This window comes from Vespula pensylvanica, chromosome 1 (assembly GCF_014466175.1).
Source record: "Vespula pensylvanica isolate Volc-1 chromosome 1, ASM1446617v1, whole genome shotgun sequence".
NCBI lineage: Eukaryota > Metazoa > Arthropoda > Insecta > Hymenoptera > Vespidae > Vespula > Vespula pensylvanica.
In genome coordinates, this window is record NC_057685.1 from 11,637,649 (window position 1) to 11,657,931 (window position 20,283).

General features: G+C 35.6%; 1 protein-coding gene across 1 annotated transcript in view; it reads left to right on the forward strand.

The window, feature by feature from the left end:
• LOC122631216 (neurogenic locus Notch protein) overlaps positions 1-20,283 on the forward strand; it is a 191,085-nt gene that overhangs the window by 25,224 nt on the left and 145,578 nt on the right. The window contains exon 2 of the mRNA XM_043816625.1: positions 12,790-12,868. Within this exon, the coding sequence (XP_043672560.1) occupies positions 12,790-12,868 (79 nt within the window). The remainder of the gene's footprint in view (positions 1-12,789; positions 12,869-20,283) is intronic.

The window sequence follows — 20,283 nt, forward strand, 5'->3', positions numbered from 1 at the left end:
AAAAAAAAAAAAAGAAAGAAAGAAAGAAAGAAAGAAAAGAACAGAAAAAAAGTGAGATCGCGATCGAACGAGCGTTGATTAAAAAATCTTTGAAGGTAAGAGAGGGGCGAGAGGGAACTTGCATATCGAAATGCCGAAGATACAAAAGTTACTTCCGCGTCGCTCTTAAATATAATCTTTAAGGTTATAAATTAATAAAGAAAAGTTAACGTCGCTTTAAATTCCTTTTTAAAGAATATTTGTTCGTGAGTTTTCAATGGCGGTCGAATTCTTGAAAGAGCGTTTCGAGTTATGTCGCGATCTCGAGAAATCTCTTGGTTCGATACACGAACGCACCGTAAAAGTCCTTCGGAAGAGAGAGAAAGAGAGAGAGAGAGAGAGAGAGAGAGAGAGAGAGAGAGAGAGAGAGAGAAGGGGAAGGAAAAAGGGACGAAAAGAGACGAAGAGCAAATACCTAACTCTCTTCGACGTGGTCGAGAGAGCTCACCTTATACGATCCTCTTCGCGTTTTGTTGTACCTCTTCCTCGCCTCGAACCTGTCCTTAGGAAGGGTATACATTGTTGAAAATATAAGGGAGAAGGTAAAAACGATCTGCTCCTCGTCGTTCCGAAGATGGGTGGCTCGGTCAAGAGTAAAATCGAAGGACACTCTTTCTTCTCGATTTATCTATTATTTCATTATATTCGTAATAATCGAAGTACGATTCGGTTATCACTCGAAGCGATAATATCGAATGAAAAGTTAATTGTAAAACAATGTTCTCGATTATATATAGTATAGACGAATTTAATCGAAAATAATAATATTTTTGTATTACGGTTGAAAGTATTAGGTTTATATATATATATTCATAGATAATCAATGAGTGAAAGTATTGAATGAACTCCAATGAGTCACCAAGAGAAGAGCAATATACGCGTCCCTCGATAATGGCGCATCCATTCGAGGATGTTACATAAAGGGCACGCGACGTTGTACCGTACGCTTTTTATCGTTAACCCATCGCGTCCAATTGAAAGATATTATTCTTTAATGTCGTCGAAAAGTATCAAAGCGGTAGTAGTAGGAAATGAGTTAACCAATCCAATACGTATAGTAAAATGACTAGAGAACAGTTAACGAGTATGTATAAGTTATAATAAATAAATACTGACCAAGCAAGACTAAAAGATACTTAATCGTATATATGCCTTTCGAAATAGAGTCGAGTAAGATCGAAGGAAGTAAGAAAAAGTGGTAATGCAGTTTCGTTGACGTTGACGATGACGATGACGATGACGACGACGATCAAAGCGATTTTCTCTCCTTTTAGTGGCACGGTGCGTGCCTACGGAGATGCAACGAGACGATTCGAGAAGTCCTTTATCGAAGGAGTTAGAAACCCGAGTTCCTCCGAGCCAAATATGGCACAAACGAGCTCTACTTCTTGCGCAATGCGGGAGGCCAACATAGTGCATGTACACCGATCGCTGGATAATTTCCTGTCCGGTCGGTCTTTCGCGTGCGCGATCGCTTCTGAAATACGTTTCCTTGTGTAGATACATACTTGTAGTATATGTGAGTATATTTATACCTGAGCTAAGCAAAGCTAAGTTAAGCTAAGCTAAGCTAAGCTAAGCTAAGCTAAGCTAAGCTATTCCTCTCTTCGTTCAATCGGTAATATCTTTAAAACGTGTTGAGAGTGATACAGATGTATAAATGTCTGTGAGTCAAGATCCGGTTGGTAGACTTTGAAAATTGCTAAGTAATCGTATTGATTGGAAGACTTTTTTCATTCTTCTCTTTTTTTTTTCTTTTTTGTTATATTTAAAGTAAAATAACGGTGCGAGTGACGGAAAGAAAGTCGACTTAACGTTAGAAATATCATTTCAAATGTAAATTTTCAAAAAATTACAAAATAATTAAAATCGTGTAATATATATACACACACAAATACACAATATATATTCAATCGAATATACAAACGAAGTAGTTACTTTTTCAACTATTCTCGAAGACAAAGAAACAAAGTTCGAGATCGCTCGATGACCCTTGAGAGTATCGGATGATATCGAAGAAAACGGTACGCATACATACATACATACATATACATAAGAAACTCAGTGGAAAGCAACGGGAGACGAGGGTGGAATGTAAGTAGGGCGGTGACAAGAAAAAAGAGAGAAAGAAAGAGAGACAGAGAGACAGAGAGAGAGAGAGAGAGAGAGAGAGAGAGAGAGAGAGAGAGAGAGAGAAGAGTTCGACTGGACGATGTGGTCTTCCTGTCCCATCGAAATTCCACGGTGGTCCTGGATAATCCACCCGCTGCGAGGACGACGACAAGGGAAGGTTTGTTGGCAGGGCATCGGCCCAGTGGGCGGTATTTTTACCGAGCTCTTCGACTCGTACATTTTCTGCGAGCGTGTCTTCTTCTTCTTCTTCTTCTTCTTTCTCTTCTTCTTCGTCGTTTTCTTCTTCTTCTTCTTCTTCTTCTTCTTCTTCTTCTTTTCTCGTTGGTGAGGTGCGCACGCGCGCGACCACGGGACCTGAATTCACGTAATTGTGATTAATGGGCCCGCTAATACGAGCCAGCCGCTTCGAGAATCTTGTGCCTGTGGAACGACGTCGAACGATTTCGATTCTGCACCGTCGTCCTTTCGACATAATCCTGCATGGTCTGCTGCGATGAACATTTTTAGATCCTACGAGCAACCAACAGCCACTCCTTTCACTTTACACTTTTTGTTTTGTTTTATTTTGTTTTATTTTGTTATGCTCTTTTCCCTTCTTTTTTCCTTTCTTTCTTTCTTTCTTTCTTTCTTTCTATCCTTCTTGTTTCGTTTCTTTCTCTTTTTTGTTTCCATTTTTAGCATAGTAAGTTCGCGCTCGATTTTTGTTTCTTGATGCGAATCGAGAGGTACAAAAAGAGAAAGAGAACAAAATGGCGCGCACTTTTAAAGCTATCCTGTGATCTCGACCGATGATCCTTTCGATAATAATCGAGCACGATCGAGAAGGGCCATCTTTCCAAATGGAAATACAAAGAAACGAACTGACTCGCTCGAGTTCATTGGCAAGCATGGAAAAATTTATAATTAGTTCGGAGAAGCTAACAGGTGTTCTATCTCGGCTTTGAAATCCTTCGAAATTTCATTCATCGACGAGCGAGTGATATTTAGTTGGACGAGTAGACCGTAGGAATGAGAGAAAGAGAGACAGACAGATAGACAGAGAGAGAGAAAGAGAGAAAGAGAGAGAGAGAGAGAGAGAGAAAGAAAGGGAGAGAGAGAGAGAGAGAGAGAGAGAACGAAAGAGAGAGGGAGAAAGAAAAAGAGAGAGGAAAGGTTGAAACGTTTTCTTCTGGCGAGCCGCCAATGAGAGTGAATTGTCGGCATACGAGAAGTGGAGAAAGAGAAAGACGAAGAGAATGAGAGATAGATAGAGCTTAGGTTGAAAAGAAGGGAGACTGAAAGGAGAACTGGAAGGTGAAGTAGCGAAGATGGAGAGGGGGTTAGTTATCCTTTCGCGTAGTGTCTCTGTTCCGGGAAAACTTAGCGAATATGTAGCTGAAAGAGAAGAGTGCATTTGAAGTCAGGTATCATTCATCCGGTCGTAAAATTTTTCTAATTTTTCTCTTTTAATGTTTCTTTTTCTCTCTCTCTCTCTCTATTTCTCTGTTTAAGTCTTTCTTTCTTTCTTTCTTTCTTTCTTTCTTTCTTTCTTTCTTTCTCTGAGCAAGGTCTCTTGAAAGGCTTTGTAAGACAACGCATCGACCGATTATGGTACTCGCTCGATCCTTCGGTACTACTTCTTTGATGTAATCGACTTTTTTGTTAGCTCGTTAAATCGTTTTCATCGGCACGTCTTTGAATCGATCGTTCGATCGTGCTGCTATTTTAAATTTAAATACCATTGATATATGATTACTGCGAAGGAAAAAAGGAGATAGGTTATGAGCAAGTACGTATAATAAATGTGTGTGTGTGTGTGTGTGTGTGTGTGTAGAGTTTAAAGTATTACCATATGTTCGTCGTTCCTATTAATTTATCATTAGAAATTCGTACGAATTCATTAATTTTATCGATCGATCTCGTTCGAATAGAAAGCGCAGAATAATTTTCCCTTTTCTTTTTTTCTCATGAAATTCGTTTATTCGAATCGAATAAAATATTTCTTTGACGAGCTCTCCTCTCGTTTGCATACTTTCTCGCATAGTAATTTTGAGTGTTGCCAAGATAACGTTACGATCGTAGTATAAACGAAAGCGGACAAAGCTTTATTCTCTAAGACGAGTTAGCAACAACATCGGCTCGCGCTATCCACGCAAGACATTTGCGAGTCTTGACCCCGGACAAGGTGCTGGAGCAACGACCTTTCGCAAATGTTGAATCACGAATAGTAAAAGTGATCTTTCTCGATGTTAAAGAGGATGAATAATCGTATCGGAAGTCGAACGAAGAAGCCGTGGATCGTTCCGTTCATCGTGATACGATAATACGAGCAAAACTGCTAGTTCGAGATATCGATTACATAAGCATTGCTGAATCGTGACTCGCAAATGTGTTTTACTCTTCATACACAATCCTTTATACGTGTGTCTGTATGTGCGTGCGTGAGCGTGTGTTTATTTATTTATTCATTTATAAACACTTATCGAAGTCTACGTAAGATTTAAAATATTCCTTAAAATATACTATCATTACATAATTTTATGTAATAATCTAACTTTTAACACTAATTTAAATCTTTCTTAAACGTTAGATACTCGTCTATCATTATCACGTAGATTGGTAATAACAGGAAACACGACAACGTATAAGGATATTTGGCGATTTTGTTGATCACTTAGATTCAATGCACTCAATATTTGTGACGTTAAATTCTTTTTATTTTCATATTGTTTCTTCGATTTTCTGACATACGGTATAATTGCTTGTTTTTTCTCGATATAGTTATCATAGAAATTCATTGTATATCTCTGAAGACGATAGAGAATCTATTAATGTCTTTACTTTAATAAAAACATTTTTTCTTTTTCAAATATTCTGAAACTTAAATTCATTTACAACATTATCATATTGAATGCTATGTGAATCTCAATTTGTCCGTAGCGCTATGGGGTGCATCGATGACCGATTGTCGAGGTCAAGATTAATAGAAACACATAATCAGAATTAATGTCGATACTTATAAATTTTTCAAGATTATCCACAATCAAATTTACACGATAAATTCCACATCTACGACGTTGAATTCTTTTTTCTTTATTTTCCTTTATTATTTTTTCAATTTTCTATAACATATCGTATAATTACGAACTCCCTTGTTTTCTCACTATATTTATCTCGATATAGTTATCATAGAAATTCATTGTTCAGCTTTTTGCCCTTAACCTATTCTACGATCATCGAAATGTCACATCGCTCGCATACGAGAAAGCTCTCTCTTAAGATAGACGATAGAAAAACGTCGGCCTCCCATCGGTCTCTTTCGCCGGTGTAACTTGCCTCACTGGTTAATTTACGAGCGATGCTTGGTTCGAACGAACGGAGCGTTAAAATACGCGTGCGCTCGTGCGCGTGTCTTTATGACGTAAAATGCGCATACACGTACAAGTAAGACATACACATGGATTCACATACACGTAAACAACGTTCGAATACTCTACGAACCAGCTACGAGATTCTTAAGATCTACGTTTGAATCATTCATTGGTTACTCGCGGTTCGCGGCGTGTCTTCACCCCTCTTTCATCTCTCACCCCTTCTCTCTTTCTCTCTCTCTCTCTCTTTTCTCTTTCTCTCTCTGTTCCTTTCTCAAAGGCATCGTAAGCTTGGAATAATCGTTTTACGCAAGCGCCACAGCGTTTTCGCACGTTCGATATCTCCGAGATCCTTGCAGAGAATCCTCGATGCCGATGTTCTCCATGTTTACACGAACACGAACGCGTGGGCCTAGAAATACGCGCGAGTGTACGTTATCTCGACTTTCTTTTAAATTCTTAACGTTCATTCTTGTTATTTAGGTATTCTTTCGTTGCATTTATTTTCGATCGATTTTTATGAATTTTTTTGAAGGTAAGTTTATAAATGGATAGATGTAGGGGAATTAGGAAAATGATCATGCGTGTGAGTGTGTGTTGAAAGAATACTAAGAATAGTGTTTATAAGATAAGAAGGTAATAATCATAGAGGTATAAGGGATATGAACGATATATGAACGAGAATATACGATCGATAAATATGAATGTTTATGTATCTACGGAGATTAGATGTCTAGGACTTTGTTTGAACGTGCTTTGTTTAAGCGTAGTTCGTAGACTCGTGTTCTAAAAAATATATCTACGTAAATGAAAGAAAGTGATAAAGAATGAAAAAGAATGAGTGAGAAAAAGCAAATATCGAAAAATTATGGAATAACGATAATCAATAATTGAAAAAACGATAATATAAAGAAGATTAAGCATCGGTGCTGAGAGAACGGAATAGAAAACGGAATAAAACAGTATTAAAGTAGAATAGTCGAATTTTATCGGTCGTCGAGTATCGAACGAATGTACAGACGAAAAGAAATTTAATAAAAATAAATTAATATGAATAATAATAAATTTAATATAATAATAATTTAAGTAATAATAATAATAATAATAATAATAATAATAATAATAATAATAGTAATAATACTAGCAACAATAATGATAATAATAATAAATAATATAATAATAATATTTAGTATAAATTCTATATTATAGAATTTATAAATTGAACAGTTCTTTTTTTATAATTTCACAATTTATAAAAAAAAATTCATTAAGTAAAATCAATTCATTAATCATAATTATACACTTCAACTTATTTATCGTAGATAATATTTCAATATAATACGTATAGCATAATGTGTTATATATGTGTGCGTCAAAGCATGGAATAACGTTTTACGTAGACTTCTTTTTAAATTATTTATTTATTCTTTTTATTTGCATATTCTTCTTCGTTGTGTTTATCGAGAGTACATTAGTATATGAGATATTTCTACAAGTGTTTGTTAGTAATTCATTTATTTATTTCTACAATTTATCTAATTAAAATCATCCGTCGAATAAAAATAACTTTAATGACGTTATACCGTTTTATTTTACGAGAACGAATAAAAGAAACGAATAAAGAAATAATTAAAAAATAGAATGTTGTGCAAACGAAAATGAGTTTCAAACTATTACATTTATTTATTACATCTCGACAAGAATAATTTCGATTTTTCTCATTTAATAACAGAGTCCTTAGACTTGTACATTAATTCGTTTTAAAGCGAAACTAACGAACGAGCATGTTATCGCATGAAAATTAAGTCGAAAAATGAGGACGACGTTTATGCATATGTAAGCTTGAGTATATTATAACGAACCGTGCGTATTTTAATTACAACGGTAGTAAAAAGCGTGGTATTCGACAGAGTAAAAATATAGAAAAGTTTTAACGCTTGTGAACGAAACGCAAACGCCGGTTTACGTAGTCGGTCATCCAAGCATTCTCGCTTGCTTTCGTGGTGCAATTTGCTCGGAGCTTCCATTATTAGCGCGAGCGCAAATTAATTTTACGGACGAGCAGGAAGGAAGGCATAAATTCAACGGTGGCTTTCTCTTTCTTTCCGTGGCAATTTACTCTGGAATTGAAACAGTTAAAGCCACCTTTTTTTTCAGGACAATGTAGATTATATAGCGTGGGTGTGTGTGCTTTCAGTTTATAGAAGTTAGCAAGAGAAACAGAGATAGAGAGAGAGAGAGAGAGAGAGAGAGAGAGAGAGAGAGAGAGAGAGAGAGAGAGAGAGAGAAAGAGAAAGAGAGATAGCATTCACTCAACTAATCGTACAGCATACATAATTAAATGACACGCTCTCTTTCCTTAATGACGCCGTTTTTCGCGTGTTTTCATATTCCTGAATTTGCGTAACCCATACGATATAATTATCTCGCTTTAAACTCGCTTTGAGAATATTTTAAACAAGTTTTGTGAATGATTAAAATGAAAAGAAAAGCTGTTAACGTACTATTTATCTTTGGAATCGAAACTGAATGAAAGGGTCGCGCGATTATCGCAAATCCATTGAAACGTAATTTCGGAAACGAAATTATGAATACTTGGGATTTTCTTCTTCACTTTTTTATTGCTTTCGCTCGAACGATTAGAAAGAAACTTGAAAGAAGTTGTTCGTGCGTTTAGAAAGAAACGGGAATTAGTCGAACGTCGATTAGTATCATTTTGATAAGAAACCAGCAAGCAAGTAAGCAAGCTAGAGTACCCTAAAGCATTCGGACTACCCACGGACGGAAATCCTGACATAAATCGCAGAAAAATCGTTCGTCCTACGTAGAACGAATTAAATTTCATGCGTGATGGACTTACATAGGATGGTTTTGTTTAGCACGTGTAGAGAATACAACCAATGACGAAGACGACAACAGAGGAAACGGTGGATTTGTCACGATGGCAGTTTGGTTTAACTGATCTCATCCGTCTTGTCGCGAACATTGCCGACGAGCGCGTGCATTTCGTCCTCTTCGTTGTGTTGTGTGTTCTTGCTCGCGACTTGCGTCTTCTCGAATATATATATATATATACATATACGTATATACATATACACACACATACACATGATACATACATATATATACGTTTATCTATGTGTTTGAGTGACGGCGTAGCCCTCTTCTCGTTACGGGAGCACATAGATTGAATCGTCGTCGTCGTCGTCGCGTCGTCGTGTGGTCTTGTCTCTCTCTCTCTCTCTCTCTCTCTCTCTCTCTTTCTCTTTCTCTTTTTCTCTCTCACTCTCTCTACACGCAACTACGCTATCGTCACGAGCCCAGCGGCCATCGTCGCCGCGTCGTGCGACTTCAATGACCACAGACGTGTCGGAGAATTATAAATTGAGATCGGCCTTACTCGAGTTCGAGCGTGCAAAACGACTCTCTTTTCCCTTACTTCTCTCGAATCGTTTCGTTCTTCGCGTATTTCCAATACTACAGCACGCACACCTATCGATCGTTTCTTTTTCTTTTTTTATTCTGTCCTCTTTTTCCTTCGGATTTGCTTTTTTCTACCTAATGCATATTTACTACGCGGATTTGTCTCTTAATTAAAACGTGATATAGTGAATGCTCGATAGGTGACATTTTTTATTTACTTTTGATTATCACGGGATATAGTTAATTAATCGTTATACAGTACTTTTTATGTTAACTCTAATTGTAAGTTCCAACAACGTGTTTAATTAAAGGCTACAGGATCGTATCAAATTCTTTATTACTAACTATTACACAAACTATCACACGCGATTAATACGAATTTGTAATGGTTCGTGATCATTTTTCAAGATCATCGTAAAGTATTCGATTCAAAAGGAACAATTCGTTCCGTGACAAAACTTGCATAATCGATCCTCACAAAGTTTTGCCAAGTGTTATTGTTGGGCAACTTTATTCTTTCTTTTCTAATGCCAGTTGCGTAGACTTACGAAAATTCGAAAGCGTATATCTTTCTCTCTTTTATTGTGAATTTCATCGACGAGGTTGACCGACCATGTCGCGAACGCGAAGGACTCCCATATTTCTCACCGTCACAATGACATTTTCGTGCGTTTAGAACGAAAGTCTCTTCTTAGAGAACGTCCTACGCCTACGTGACATACCCAATAGTGATCTCTTGTATACATACGTATATTACGTCACGAGAGACTCGGATTATACGACGATGCCTTCCATCGTAAGTACTTTTCTTTTTCCCATTCGCTATTAATAATATACTCGGCCATTAATCACTATAGTTTCGAATATCAGAACCACCAACGGGGAAGATTCATTGAAACGTATCCTTGTCGAGCATCCTACTCGAATAAAAGACTTGGGAATTTATGCGTGAAACGAGCCTCGTACCGACACGACGTACGTACCTTCTTTACATACGTAGACACGAAGGAAATGAGGAACCTTTTTGCGAGATCGTCAACTTCCTCTTTTCCCCGTACCCCGTTAACGCCGCTCTTAACATCTGCCACGTAAATCGACGTTATACGTAAAAATCCGATTATGCGAGTATTTTATTCCGAGAGCAACGCGACTCAGATCGTTAGTGGTAAATTCGAGAAAGTTGGGAATCACTTAGCGCCTTACAGGATCGAAGGTCACGTAGACAAACACGTAGGACTCTATAGGGTTGTGTACCCTGATAAAACATAAGTACAACGTGCTCGTCGAGTTTTGCCTCCCACCTATCTTTCTCTTTTTCTTATACGTATACACATACATTTCCCCCTCTCTCTCTTTCTTTTTCTTATATACATACACACACATTCTCTCTTTCTTTCTCTCTATTTCTGTATCTCTGTTTCTCTCTCTCTCTCTCTCTCTCTCTCTCTCTCTCTCTCTTTCTCTCTCTATTTCTATCTCTGTCTTTCTGTCTCTCTTTTTCTTATACACACACACACATTCTCTCTCTCTCTCTTTCTCTCATTCGTTGCCCTTAAGCAGTTATTTGCCGCGTTGTTATTATAGCAACACTGGCGTGTGTCCATTAGTCTTGCGACGTGGTTTATGCGAAGATACGTTACGTTAATCGAGCTCCTAACACGCGCTTTCCGCGCGTGTGATTTAGTTCGAGTCTTATCGAATCGCTAACATCATCGTGTAGAAAGAGAGAGAGAGAGAGAGAGAGAGAGAGAGAGAGAGAGAGAGAGAGGGAGAGAAGGAGAGAGGATGTACCCGTAGAAATACGCACGAAACGTGCTCTAAAGAACAGAACGGAAAGCTCACATGCAAATTCTCTTAATCGATGCCTAGGAACGACTAAGCGTGCAGCGAGTTCGATGTTACGTAGCGTCATCGTTTTATAGAAATATTTACGCTTTTTGTAAGATTCTGTATCTTCCGAGCATCTTTACGAGTACCAAAACGCGAAAGAAAATCGAATAAATTATCGATTAAATCCTGAGTTTCTTCTATCCTTTTTTTTTTTTTTTTCTATTATTATTATTATTTACAATTTTTACTCTCTTCGATATAAATTCGATTCGTAAATTTTACATATATAATTTCCAATCGTCCTTATTCTCGATAAACAATTACGTATTGTTGAAATAATTTCTAATTGTCATCAATGTAAAGGAAAAAGGGAAGAAAGAAGGAAAGAAAGAAAAAGATAAAAGAATATACAAAAAGATCGTATAAAATAATTTTTTATTGTCGTAATTTTCATCGATCAAATCTGACTTATTTCTATTAATATTTCATTTTTTTTTTTTTTTTTTTATAATACTTATTATATATATGATATCGTTGAATTATCCATCTACATTATCTATTGTTCAGTTTGTAGTTTCTTTCACGGAAGTAAAGTCGTATCGATCTGACATCAAGTTCGACGATTCTTTCGTGTTTACAACCCCTTCGCAAGGTCCTTGCGCTCCCTTAAAAATGGTCGCGAAATACGAAAGGGTTTGCTTGCCCACCTTCCCTCTTCTTTTTCCTCATTCCACAACTTTCTATCTTCTTCGACGGGGTTACACGAAAATTCACTTTGCGTGCCGTGTCAAAGGTTCCTTTAGGATTCGTGCGCACTTTCTTCTTCTTCTTCTTCTTCTTCTTCTTCTCTTTTTCCTTCTTCTTTTTCTTCCTCTCTCTCTCTCTCTCTCTCTTTTTCTCTCTGTCTCTCTCCGTTTCTCTCTCCCACTCACTCTTCTTTCCATATACTCGAAGTTTACTTTAATTGCCAGTTCGATAAGTGAAGGTTCGAGTAGCACATCTTTTCTCTCATCCACATAAGGAACATACGTCTTTTCGATCACTACTTTTAATTCATTTTAATATTCTTCTTCTATTTTTTATTTCTGTTATTTCGGTCCCCTGAAATCAAAATTCTCAAATATATTATTTAGAAGCAAAAAAGATAACTAAGGTATATCGTCATTTATCGTAATATTCGGTCGGATTGTATAAATGATATTTAAATTTAATCAGTCGTTCGAATTCCAAACGACGACCTTATTTGCTTATTTATTTGAGCTTTTGACTCGTGTTTATAGAGTTTTACGATACTCGATCGTTTGCTACTTTTAATTTACTTTTTATATCGTTTTTCTATTTATTATTTCTTTTATTTTATTCTTTCTGAAATCAGTTCTCAATTATATTATTTAAAAAATAGAAAATAATTAAGGTGTATCGCGATTTATCGTTATATTCGAGCGGATTGTATAAATGATATTTAAATTTAATAATTTGTTCGAATTCCAAATGACGACGTTATTCGTTTATTTATTTGAAGTTTCGACTCGTGTTTATCGGGTCGTTCTTGATCGTTCGCTACTTTTAATTCATTCTGATATTGTTTTTCTTTTTTTTTTTGTTTTCTGAAATCAATGTTTTCAAATATATAATCAACAAAAAAATATATTTAAGATATATCATTAATTAATCGTAATATTCGATCGGATTATGTTTATGATCTTTAAATTTAACGATCAGTTTATATTCCAAATGATCACGTTATTTGTTTATTTATTTCAGGTTTCATTTCGTGTTTACCGAGTCCTTCTCGATCGTTCGCTACATTTATTTCATTTTAATATTGTTTTTCTTCTTTATTTTTCTTTTTATTTTAATTCTCATTTTCTGAAATCAACATTCTCAAATATATTATTTAAAGAAAAAACGTAATTACTGCGTATCGTAATTTATCGTAATATTCGATCGAATTATATAAATGATAAAGTTTTACGATCAGTTTAAGTTCTAAATGATTGTTCATTTATTTCAGGTTTCGTCTCGTGTTCACCGAGTCCTTGTAAGAACGGCGGAATTTGCACGTCAACGGTACGAGGAGAATTGCATTGCAAGTAAGTGAAGGAAAAAAGTCGATTATATGAAATCTTTTCTTAGGTTTCTGATAGTAATAAACATTAGTACAACGATTATTATTTATACGTTAGTCGAAAGTTCTTCGACTATTACTTCCGTCATTTGTTAGCGTATTAATCTCGAGAAAATGATGAAAAAACTCCTTTCGACATGGTGAAGCGTTGCCAGGAGGAGTTGCATGCGAGCTTGGCGATCCGCAAAGAGGCAAAAGGCGGCGTCAGAAGGAAAAAGGTGGGAGAGGGTGGAAGAGGGGGCGAGAGAACCGGACGTATCGCGGCCTCCCACGCGAAAAGAATGAGAAACAAGGGAAAAGAGGAAAAAGGGTGGAAGAGGATGGTCGAAAGAGAGAGAGAGAGAGAGAGAGAGAGAGAGAGAGAGAGAGAGAGAGAAAGAGAGAGAAAGAGAATGGGAAAGAGAGATGGAAAATCATATTTCCTTAGCTCTCTTTGAAGATACGAAATCGTCTTGTCTCTAAAGTTTTTACAGAAAAATGATTAATATCATATATACATAAATTATACAAGTACACATATACATATAAAATGTACGCGTATGTATGTATGACGTAGATTTATGATAATGAAAATTACATCAACATCGTATATTTACATTTATAAGATTTATATTTATATTATTATATATATATATTTTTTTTTATTATAACTATATAATGTATAAAAGCTTTGAAACAAAGGAAAAAGGTTTCATGAATATTTTCTTAAATAGAAATATTGAATTACTACGTTATTCAGATTTTGGCCGATATTAATAGTCGCGCTTAGCTCGTATAGTGATCGCGTCATGATCGCGCATCGTGATCGCGGTCCGATACGTGAGTGCCGAAGGGCTCGCGATCCCCATGGATAATTGGAAAATTATCCTCCCGCTTTTCTCCGTAAATCATTACTTCGAAATGCGGCCTAATGCTTCACGTTGCCGATTTTCCGCTGATATTCCGTTATAGACAATCAAATTCTCTCCTTCTCTCTCTCTCTCTCTCTCTCTCTCGCTCTCTCGATCTCGTTCGCTTGGGAACCATAATCAACGATGAGATAAAAAAAAAAAAAAAAGAAAAGAAAATAAAAACAGCAGCAGCAAATAAGTCGATAAAAAAAGGTAAAAGATTTCCTCTATAATCTCTTTATCGTGGACACGTTTGAAGAAAAATCTTTTCGAGTTCGATCCTCTCGAACGAAATCGTTTCGATTCTATCGCGTTCGACTCGCAATATCGACGGGATGTAATATCGAACGCGACCGGTTTGGGAGGTGGATGGTACGGAATGGGATGATACGATGGACCGAGATGAGCTCGGATACGGTAATAGCGGTAATAATCGACAGTCGTGACCCGGAGACGCATCTGAATTACCTCTAACTCGAGACATCGGAGATTTCACTTTTCTATCGGTCACTTTGATGCTTTCGTAGCTTATCTATTTTCTTTCAAATGATCACGACTAATCCGTATACAAATAAACTTTTATGAAAGTGACTGCGACTGGAATGCAGTTAACGAAGTGTATTTTTTCCTTCTCCTCTTTTCTTTCTTTTTTCTTTTTTTTTCTTTCTTCTTTTCTTCTCATTTTCTTTTTCTTTTTTCTCTCTTTTCTTTTCTTTTTTCTTTTTTTTTTCCATCGGAGAAAACGAAAAAATTGATTTCTCATGGAAACTACAAACGAATTTGACCCTTCCGAACTTGTCCCTGGCTCTTTCTCTTTTCTCCTTTCACATTACTCTATACGTATACCGTTATTACATGACGTGACCACCTTCTCTCAACCTCCTCCGCCATTCTTCCATCATTCTTATTATCGTTATTATTACGTTGTTGACCGGTATACAAAGAACTTCGCACAACCATCAACAACTGTTCGGCCATGCGAGTCGAACTTGAAACACTTTTCCTCATCGTACGATCCGACTTGTTCCTTTTCGTCAAATTTTTATTTCACGTATTTTCCATAAAATATATTTAATAAACGAATACAAGAATAATTGTTATTATTGTCGATTTATATAGCGTTAAGATTTAACCGTCGATCTTTAGAAAATATTAATATATTGTATTTTGTACTTTAGAAAATGACGAAAGTTTCGTGAATGAAAATTTCTACCTGAGATTTAATTTGTAATTTTCCTTATGCCTTGTGCATTTTAATGTAACTATTTCTCGAGTTTTTTTTACAGGTCGGTATGTCTTTATAGCGAATCAAACGTGCCGTAATATTCAGGGTATTAGGTTTAATTGCAAGTCCGAGATTGACGGTACGGAACGTATTACAGCCCTCGTGACCTCGACTGTGTCTAATCTCTAGCCATCTAATGTAAGCTTTAGCCACCTTTCCGGCTTTGCGGAGCTACTTACTTGGATTTTCTACTCTTATTTCATCCACTCTTTCTCTCAATTTACTCTTATCTTGAGCACACGCCGCATCAACGCCTACGTCCGCTGGTGTTAACTTCAGCTTCATACGTAGCCAAGTAATTTTCTTAGAAATCAAGAACCGAGATTAATTTCGACGAAAATCTTTTGCCTATTTTCTCGGAAAATTTCTACAATTTTTATCCTCTCCGCTACCAAGTATTAGTTTACATTTATATAACATATTAACATAATATATCTGTATAGTATAATTATATTAAATATATATATATATATATATATATATGTATGTATACACGTATGTATTTAATATATATACATACATATGTAGGTACACACACACGTACATCCGAAATATCAGTAATATTTAATAGTATAATCATATATACATACTATAACTTTCATATTATATAATTTCTTCTTCCAACCAGGAAAAAAATTCGTTTATATAGGATTAAACTCACTGGAATATATTAACATCGAGATCATATCTGTATTTGTTTTTTTTTCTTTATTTTTTTTTTTTATTGGTTTTTATTTACATTCCGCAAGAATATCACGTGGACAAAATATAGTCATCGTTTATGCGAAAAGCATCCATATTGGACGGCAAAAAAAGACTTTCCTAAAAGATTCGAGTAGCTTGTAATCGAAGTTATTTTATGCTGTTTATCGAACTCGCTTAATCGCCTTGACGTAGATGCCGAGTGCGTTTCGGTCGTTCGTAAGAAAATGCAACAAACTAATTATTTAATTAGCGGCTTCCCAATGCACAAGGCGGAGCGCCGAGTTCGCCGGCCTTACGATTTGCAATTTTACGGAGGCGTGCGCGACTTCGGCGAATAAGAAGGTAAAGATAAAGACGCCTGGTATTATCCCCCGGCGATTATAAGTTGAACGGATCGGTGAGAATCAAAACGAAAAGGGGAGAGAAAAAGAAAAATAGAAAAGAAATTCATGACAGCAAACATAGCACTTAATACGGCGTTAAAAAAAAAAAAAAAAGGAAAAAAAAATTGATTTACTGCGCATTTCCGCCTTGAAGTTATTTTTAATTTACGAAAGATGAGTTAATCAAGTATCGTATGTGGAGTAGTATAATTCGAAAATAATTAATCCTCGTTGAGAATAAAATCTTTTACGGTAGTCCCGTTAAAACCGATTAGATTTTTGATTAAATCAAGAGATCATTTGAGATCATATTTAATCGATTCGTTTCAACGTTTCAAATTTTGATCTCTTATCGATCGTACTTATCGAAAATATCACTTTAATCTAAACTTATTAATCAAACGTATAGATGTTTGAAAAAAAAAAAAAAATAACTCGTAGCTCTGCAGAGCTTTGCAGAGATATCAAACAGAATACATAAGAAAAATTTCAATAGATAATAAATAAATTATTAAGAAGGTCTTGTATAAGAAAACGTTTTGTAAGAAAAGATCAACAACGACGAATGACAAACATTAAAACCGTACTTTAATATATCCTGTGAAAGATAAGCTAGCAATCAGGGTTTAGTTTTGTGCACGATCGCCCAGAGATATATCCCCCTTCCATTTTTCGTGATATGTCCCTCCCATAATCCAATAGAATAACAAATTTAGCCAGTGGCACTTGACAATATGGCAAGTTAAAGCAACCGCCGAACGGATGCGAGGGGTCCTGCACAATGGAGCAGAAAGCACCCCTCCTTTTTTTCTCTTTCTCTCTCTCTTTCTTGCTCTCTTTCTCTTTTTCTCTTTCGAACGAGCTCGTTTCATAGTTTTCGTGTACACGTGCGTGCATACGCGCACGCCTCGCCATGAAGAGAAGAAGAATTCACGTAGCAAGCCAGCCAGGAGCCATCCATCCAGCCGGAGGCTGTGCTTTACGTACAATATGCACTTGTGCATTTATGCGTTTTCACGCGAGTGTCCAACTCGTGCTCGCGTCTCTTCCGCGTATATATATATATATATATATATATATATATGTATGTGTATACATTGATATACTTATATAAACGCATACACACACACACACACATGCATACAACGGTCGCGTGTATCGAGCTGTGTCGACAGGTCACGTGCTTGGACACGTGACCCCCATGGATCTTTCTTTCATGGTTTCGAATGCCACATCGACTCGTTTCTCTTTCTCCAGAAAGGGCTCCACAGTTGAGAAAAACAATATTTTTCCATTTCTATCGTTGATTTCTACCCTTTCGTTAAAATCCGATTTGTCCTTTCCTATCGAATATTATTGATTATTTTTGAATTGTGTTATTGCATAGAGCTATTGTATTTGATTTTCGGGATTCTGGAGAAGAATTTTGGAAAATAGTTATTTTTATATATATATATATATATATATATATATATATTATTTATTTAACGAACGATACTTTTCGAGAGATCTGATATATTATATGCATATAAAAATACGTATAATTATAATTGTTATATGTCTATATAAGTCACATAAACGTATAGTAGATTCTATCGAAAAGTTTTCTTTATTTTTTATACAAAAGATAATAATAAATTGTTACGTCATTTATTAAATATAATTTCCATTGATATTTACAAAGCTTTTTTCATCCTCATGGAAGCTTTTGAATTCTTCTCTGATAAAATAAATCCTTCGAAAGTTAAGATTTTATTCAGACTGACAAAATTTTTCAAATAAATCTAATATATATATACATATTATAAATATATATAAATATATATGATAAATACATAATATATATATATATATATACTAATACATAATATACATATATAGTCACATGCGCTTGACCGTTATTTCAAGAAATTTTTTCAAGATTCAAACCCTTATTTCGTCCTTACAGCTTATAGTGTCTGGAAGGGTTCGTTTAACGGGGTAACATATGTACGATGATGGATGAGGATAGGCACGCACCCCTCCCAGTCACACGGCATTCTTCGTTAGGGGTATATGTCTGAGTCTCGCGCTTCCGTTCAAATTGTACTTTATAGCTGAAATGGCCGCAACAATAGTCGTTACAGGGGTAGCTACCGGGGATTGAAAATCTTTTCTGCCAATAGATTTCCTCGACTCGTTTGGGATTCATGCAAATGTTTTTCTTTGGTTCGAACGTACACGCCCTTTTTATCTCCCTCTCTCTCTCTCTCTCTCTCTCTCTCTCTCTCTCTCTCTCTCTCTCTCTCTCGATTTTTCTCTTATTTCCTTTCATTTATTTATTTTTTCTTTGTAACATTCTTATGATACTTATCGCGTAACATTACCAAAATTCCTTGATTACTTTTATATACAAAAATATGATTCTTACGATTTACTATCAGAATCATATATAAAATAATATAAAATAATAAATAAAGAAATGAATTAAAAGTGACGAACGATAGAGGAAAAATTCGGTATGCACGAAAAGAAATAAAAAATAAATGAGATAAATAAATAAATACATAACATCATCATTTGGAATTTCAATTATAAATTTAAAGATCATGTATATAATCTGATCGAATATTACGATAATCATGGATTATATTTATGGACAGAATAATGCAATCTTTCTTATAACGAAGATAGTAATCTTATGTGCTTTTTTCTTTGTTTTTTTTTTTTCTTTCTTTCTTTGTCACTTCTTTTTTTCTTTTTCTTTCTCTCTTTCTCTTTTGTTATTACGAAGACGTTGGTGGTTCCTCATATTTATTCGTATTCATAAACGCGGCCGTTTCTGGATACACGACTGTACCACGGATTGATGGCTGTCATTAGTACAGAATCATTGCCATCTGTTCCATAGGGAGAAGATGCTCCGGCTTGGGAAGTTATTGGTCTACCGCCGTCTCCCGCTACATCAGGTGATTTAGGTAGATTGCAGAGGATACAGTAATGTCCTTTCTTATTTGCTTTACGCTTAGGCGGGAGCGTCATACTCGCATCAAGCTCGATAAATTAATTTGCAACATGCTGATGTTCATAAATCATATATTTGTTTGTTATATATGTTTGATAGATAAATTATATTGAAATTCTTTTTTTTCTTTTCCTTTTTCTTTTTTTCTTTTTTTTTTAGGTGCGTTTGACCTTTAATTTCCAAAAAATATAATTAAGTATATAAAGATATTTACGTTTTATATATATATGTATATATAGATGTACACACAAATATACATTAAATATGAATAATACATATACATAGATTTATATTAGATTTATATTAGATTTATATTAGATTAGCTTAGCTTAGCTACAATAGTATTAGCTTTTTGAATGATTGCTTGACTCTGAAACGTTATCATTTTTATTTTCATTTATTTCCGTGAGTCATTTTATAGCGTGTATTTAAAAGAAATATTTGAAGACATAAAGACGCATATATAGAAACGACAAAAGGAAAGAGAGAGATAGAAAGAGAGGGAAAGAGGTTCGAAGAAGGGGTGGTACTCGTCACCGCTTTGTTTCATAGCTCAGTGAGCGTAAAATCTTCGGGAGAACGAATCGGCGATGGATGACGAAGGTTACAGCGGCATGTCAAAATACATATCTTTTTTTTTAGAGCACCCTGCGGCGAGCACGGCGTCGTGCATTATCATGTGCCTTTTTCTTCGCATAGAAGGTGGGGAACCATTGTCCATGTATACACACACACACACATATATATAACGCGTGATAAAAACGCATTCTATATACCTATTTTTTAATACAATTTAACGTACGTTTAACACAAGTATTAAATAAAGAATATCTCCATTTTATAAAAAGTACGAACAGTCTTAATTCCAACGAACAAAAAAAAAAGAAAAGTGAAGAAAGAAAGAAAGAAATAAAGAAAGAAAAAAAAAAAAGAAGAAGAATTTCTATCGAAAAAGAAAGATCACCCAGTTATTGAGCACCCCTGTGCAGCCGTTGAACGACGACGTGCCCGCGGGCTTGCAGATCGTGCTTGTTCGGCAATGATCGGGAATTCTCGGGTAAACCGAGACCGACGCCGGGCGCGTACCGTACGTGTGCGAGCGAGAGAGAGAGA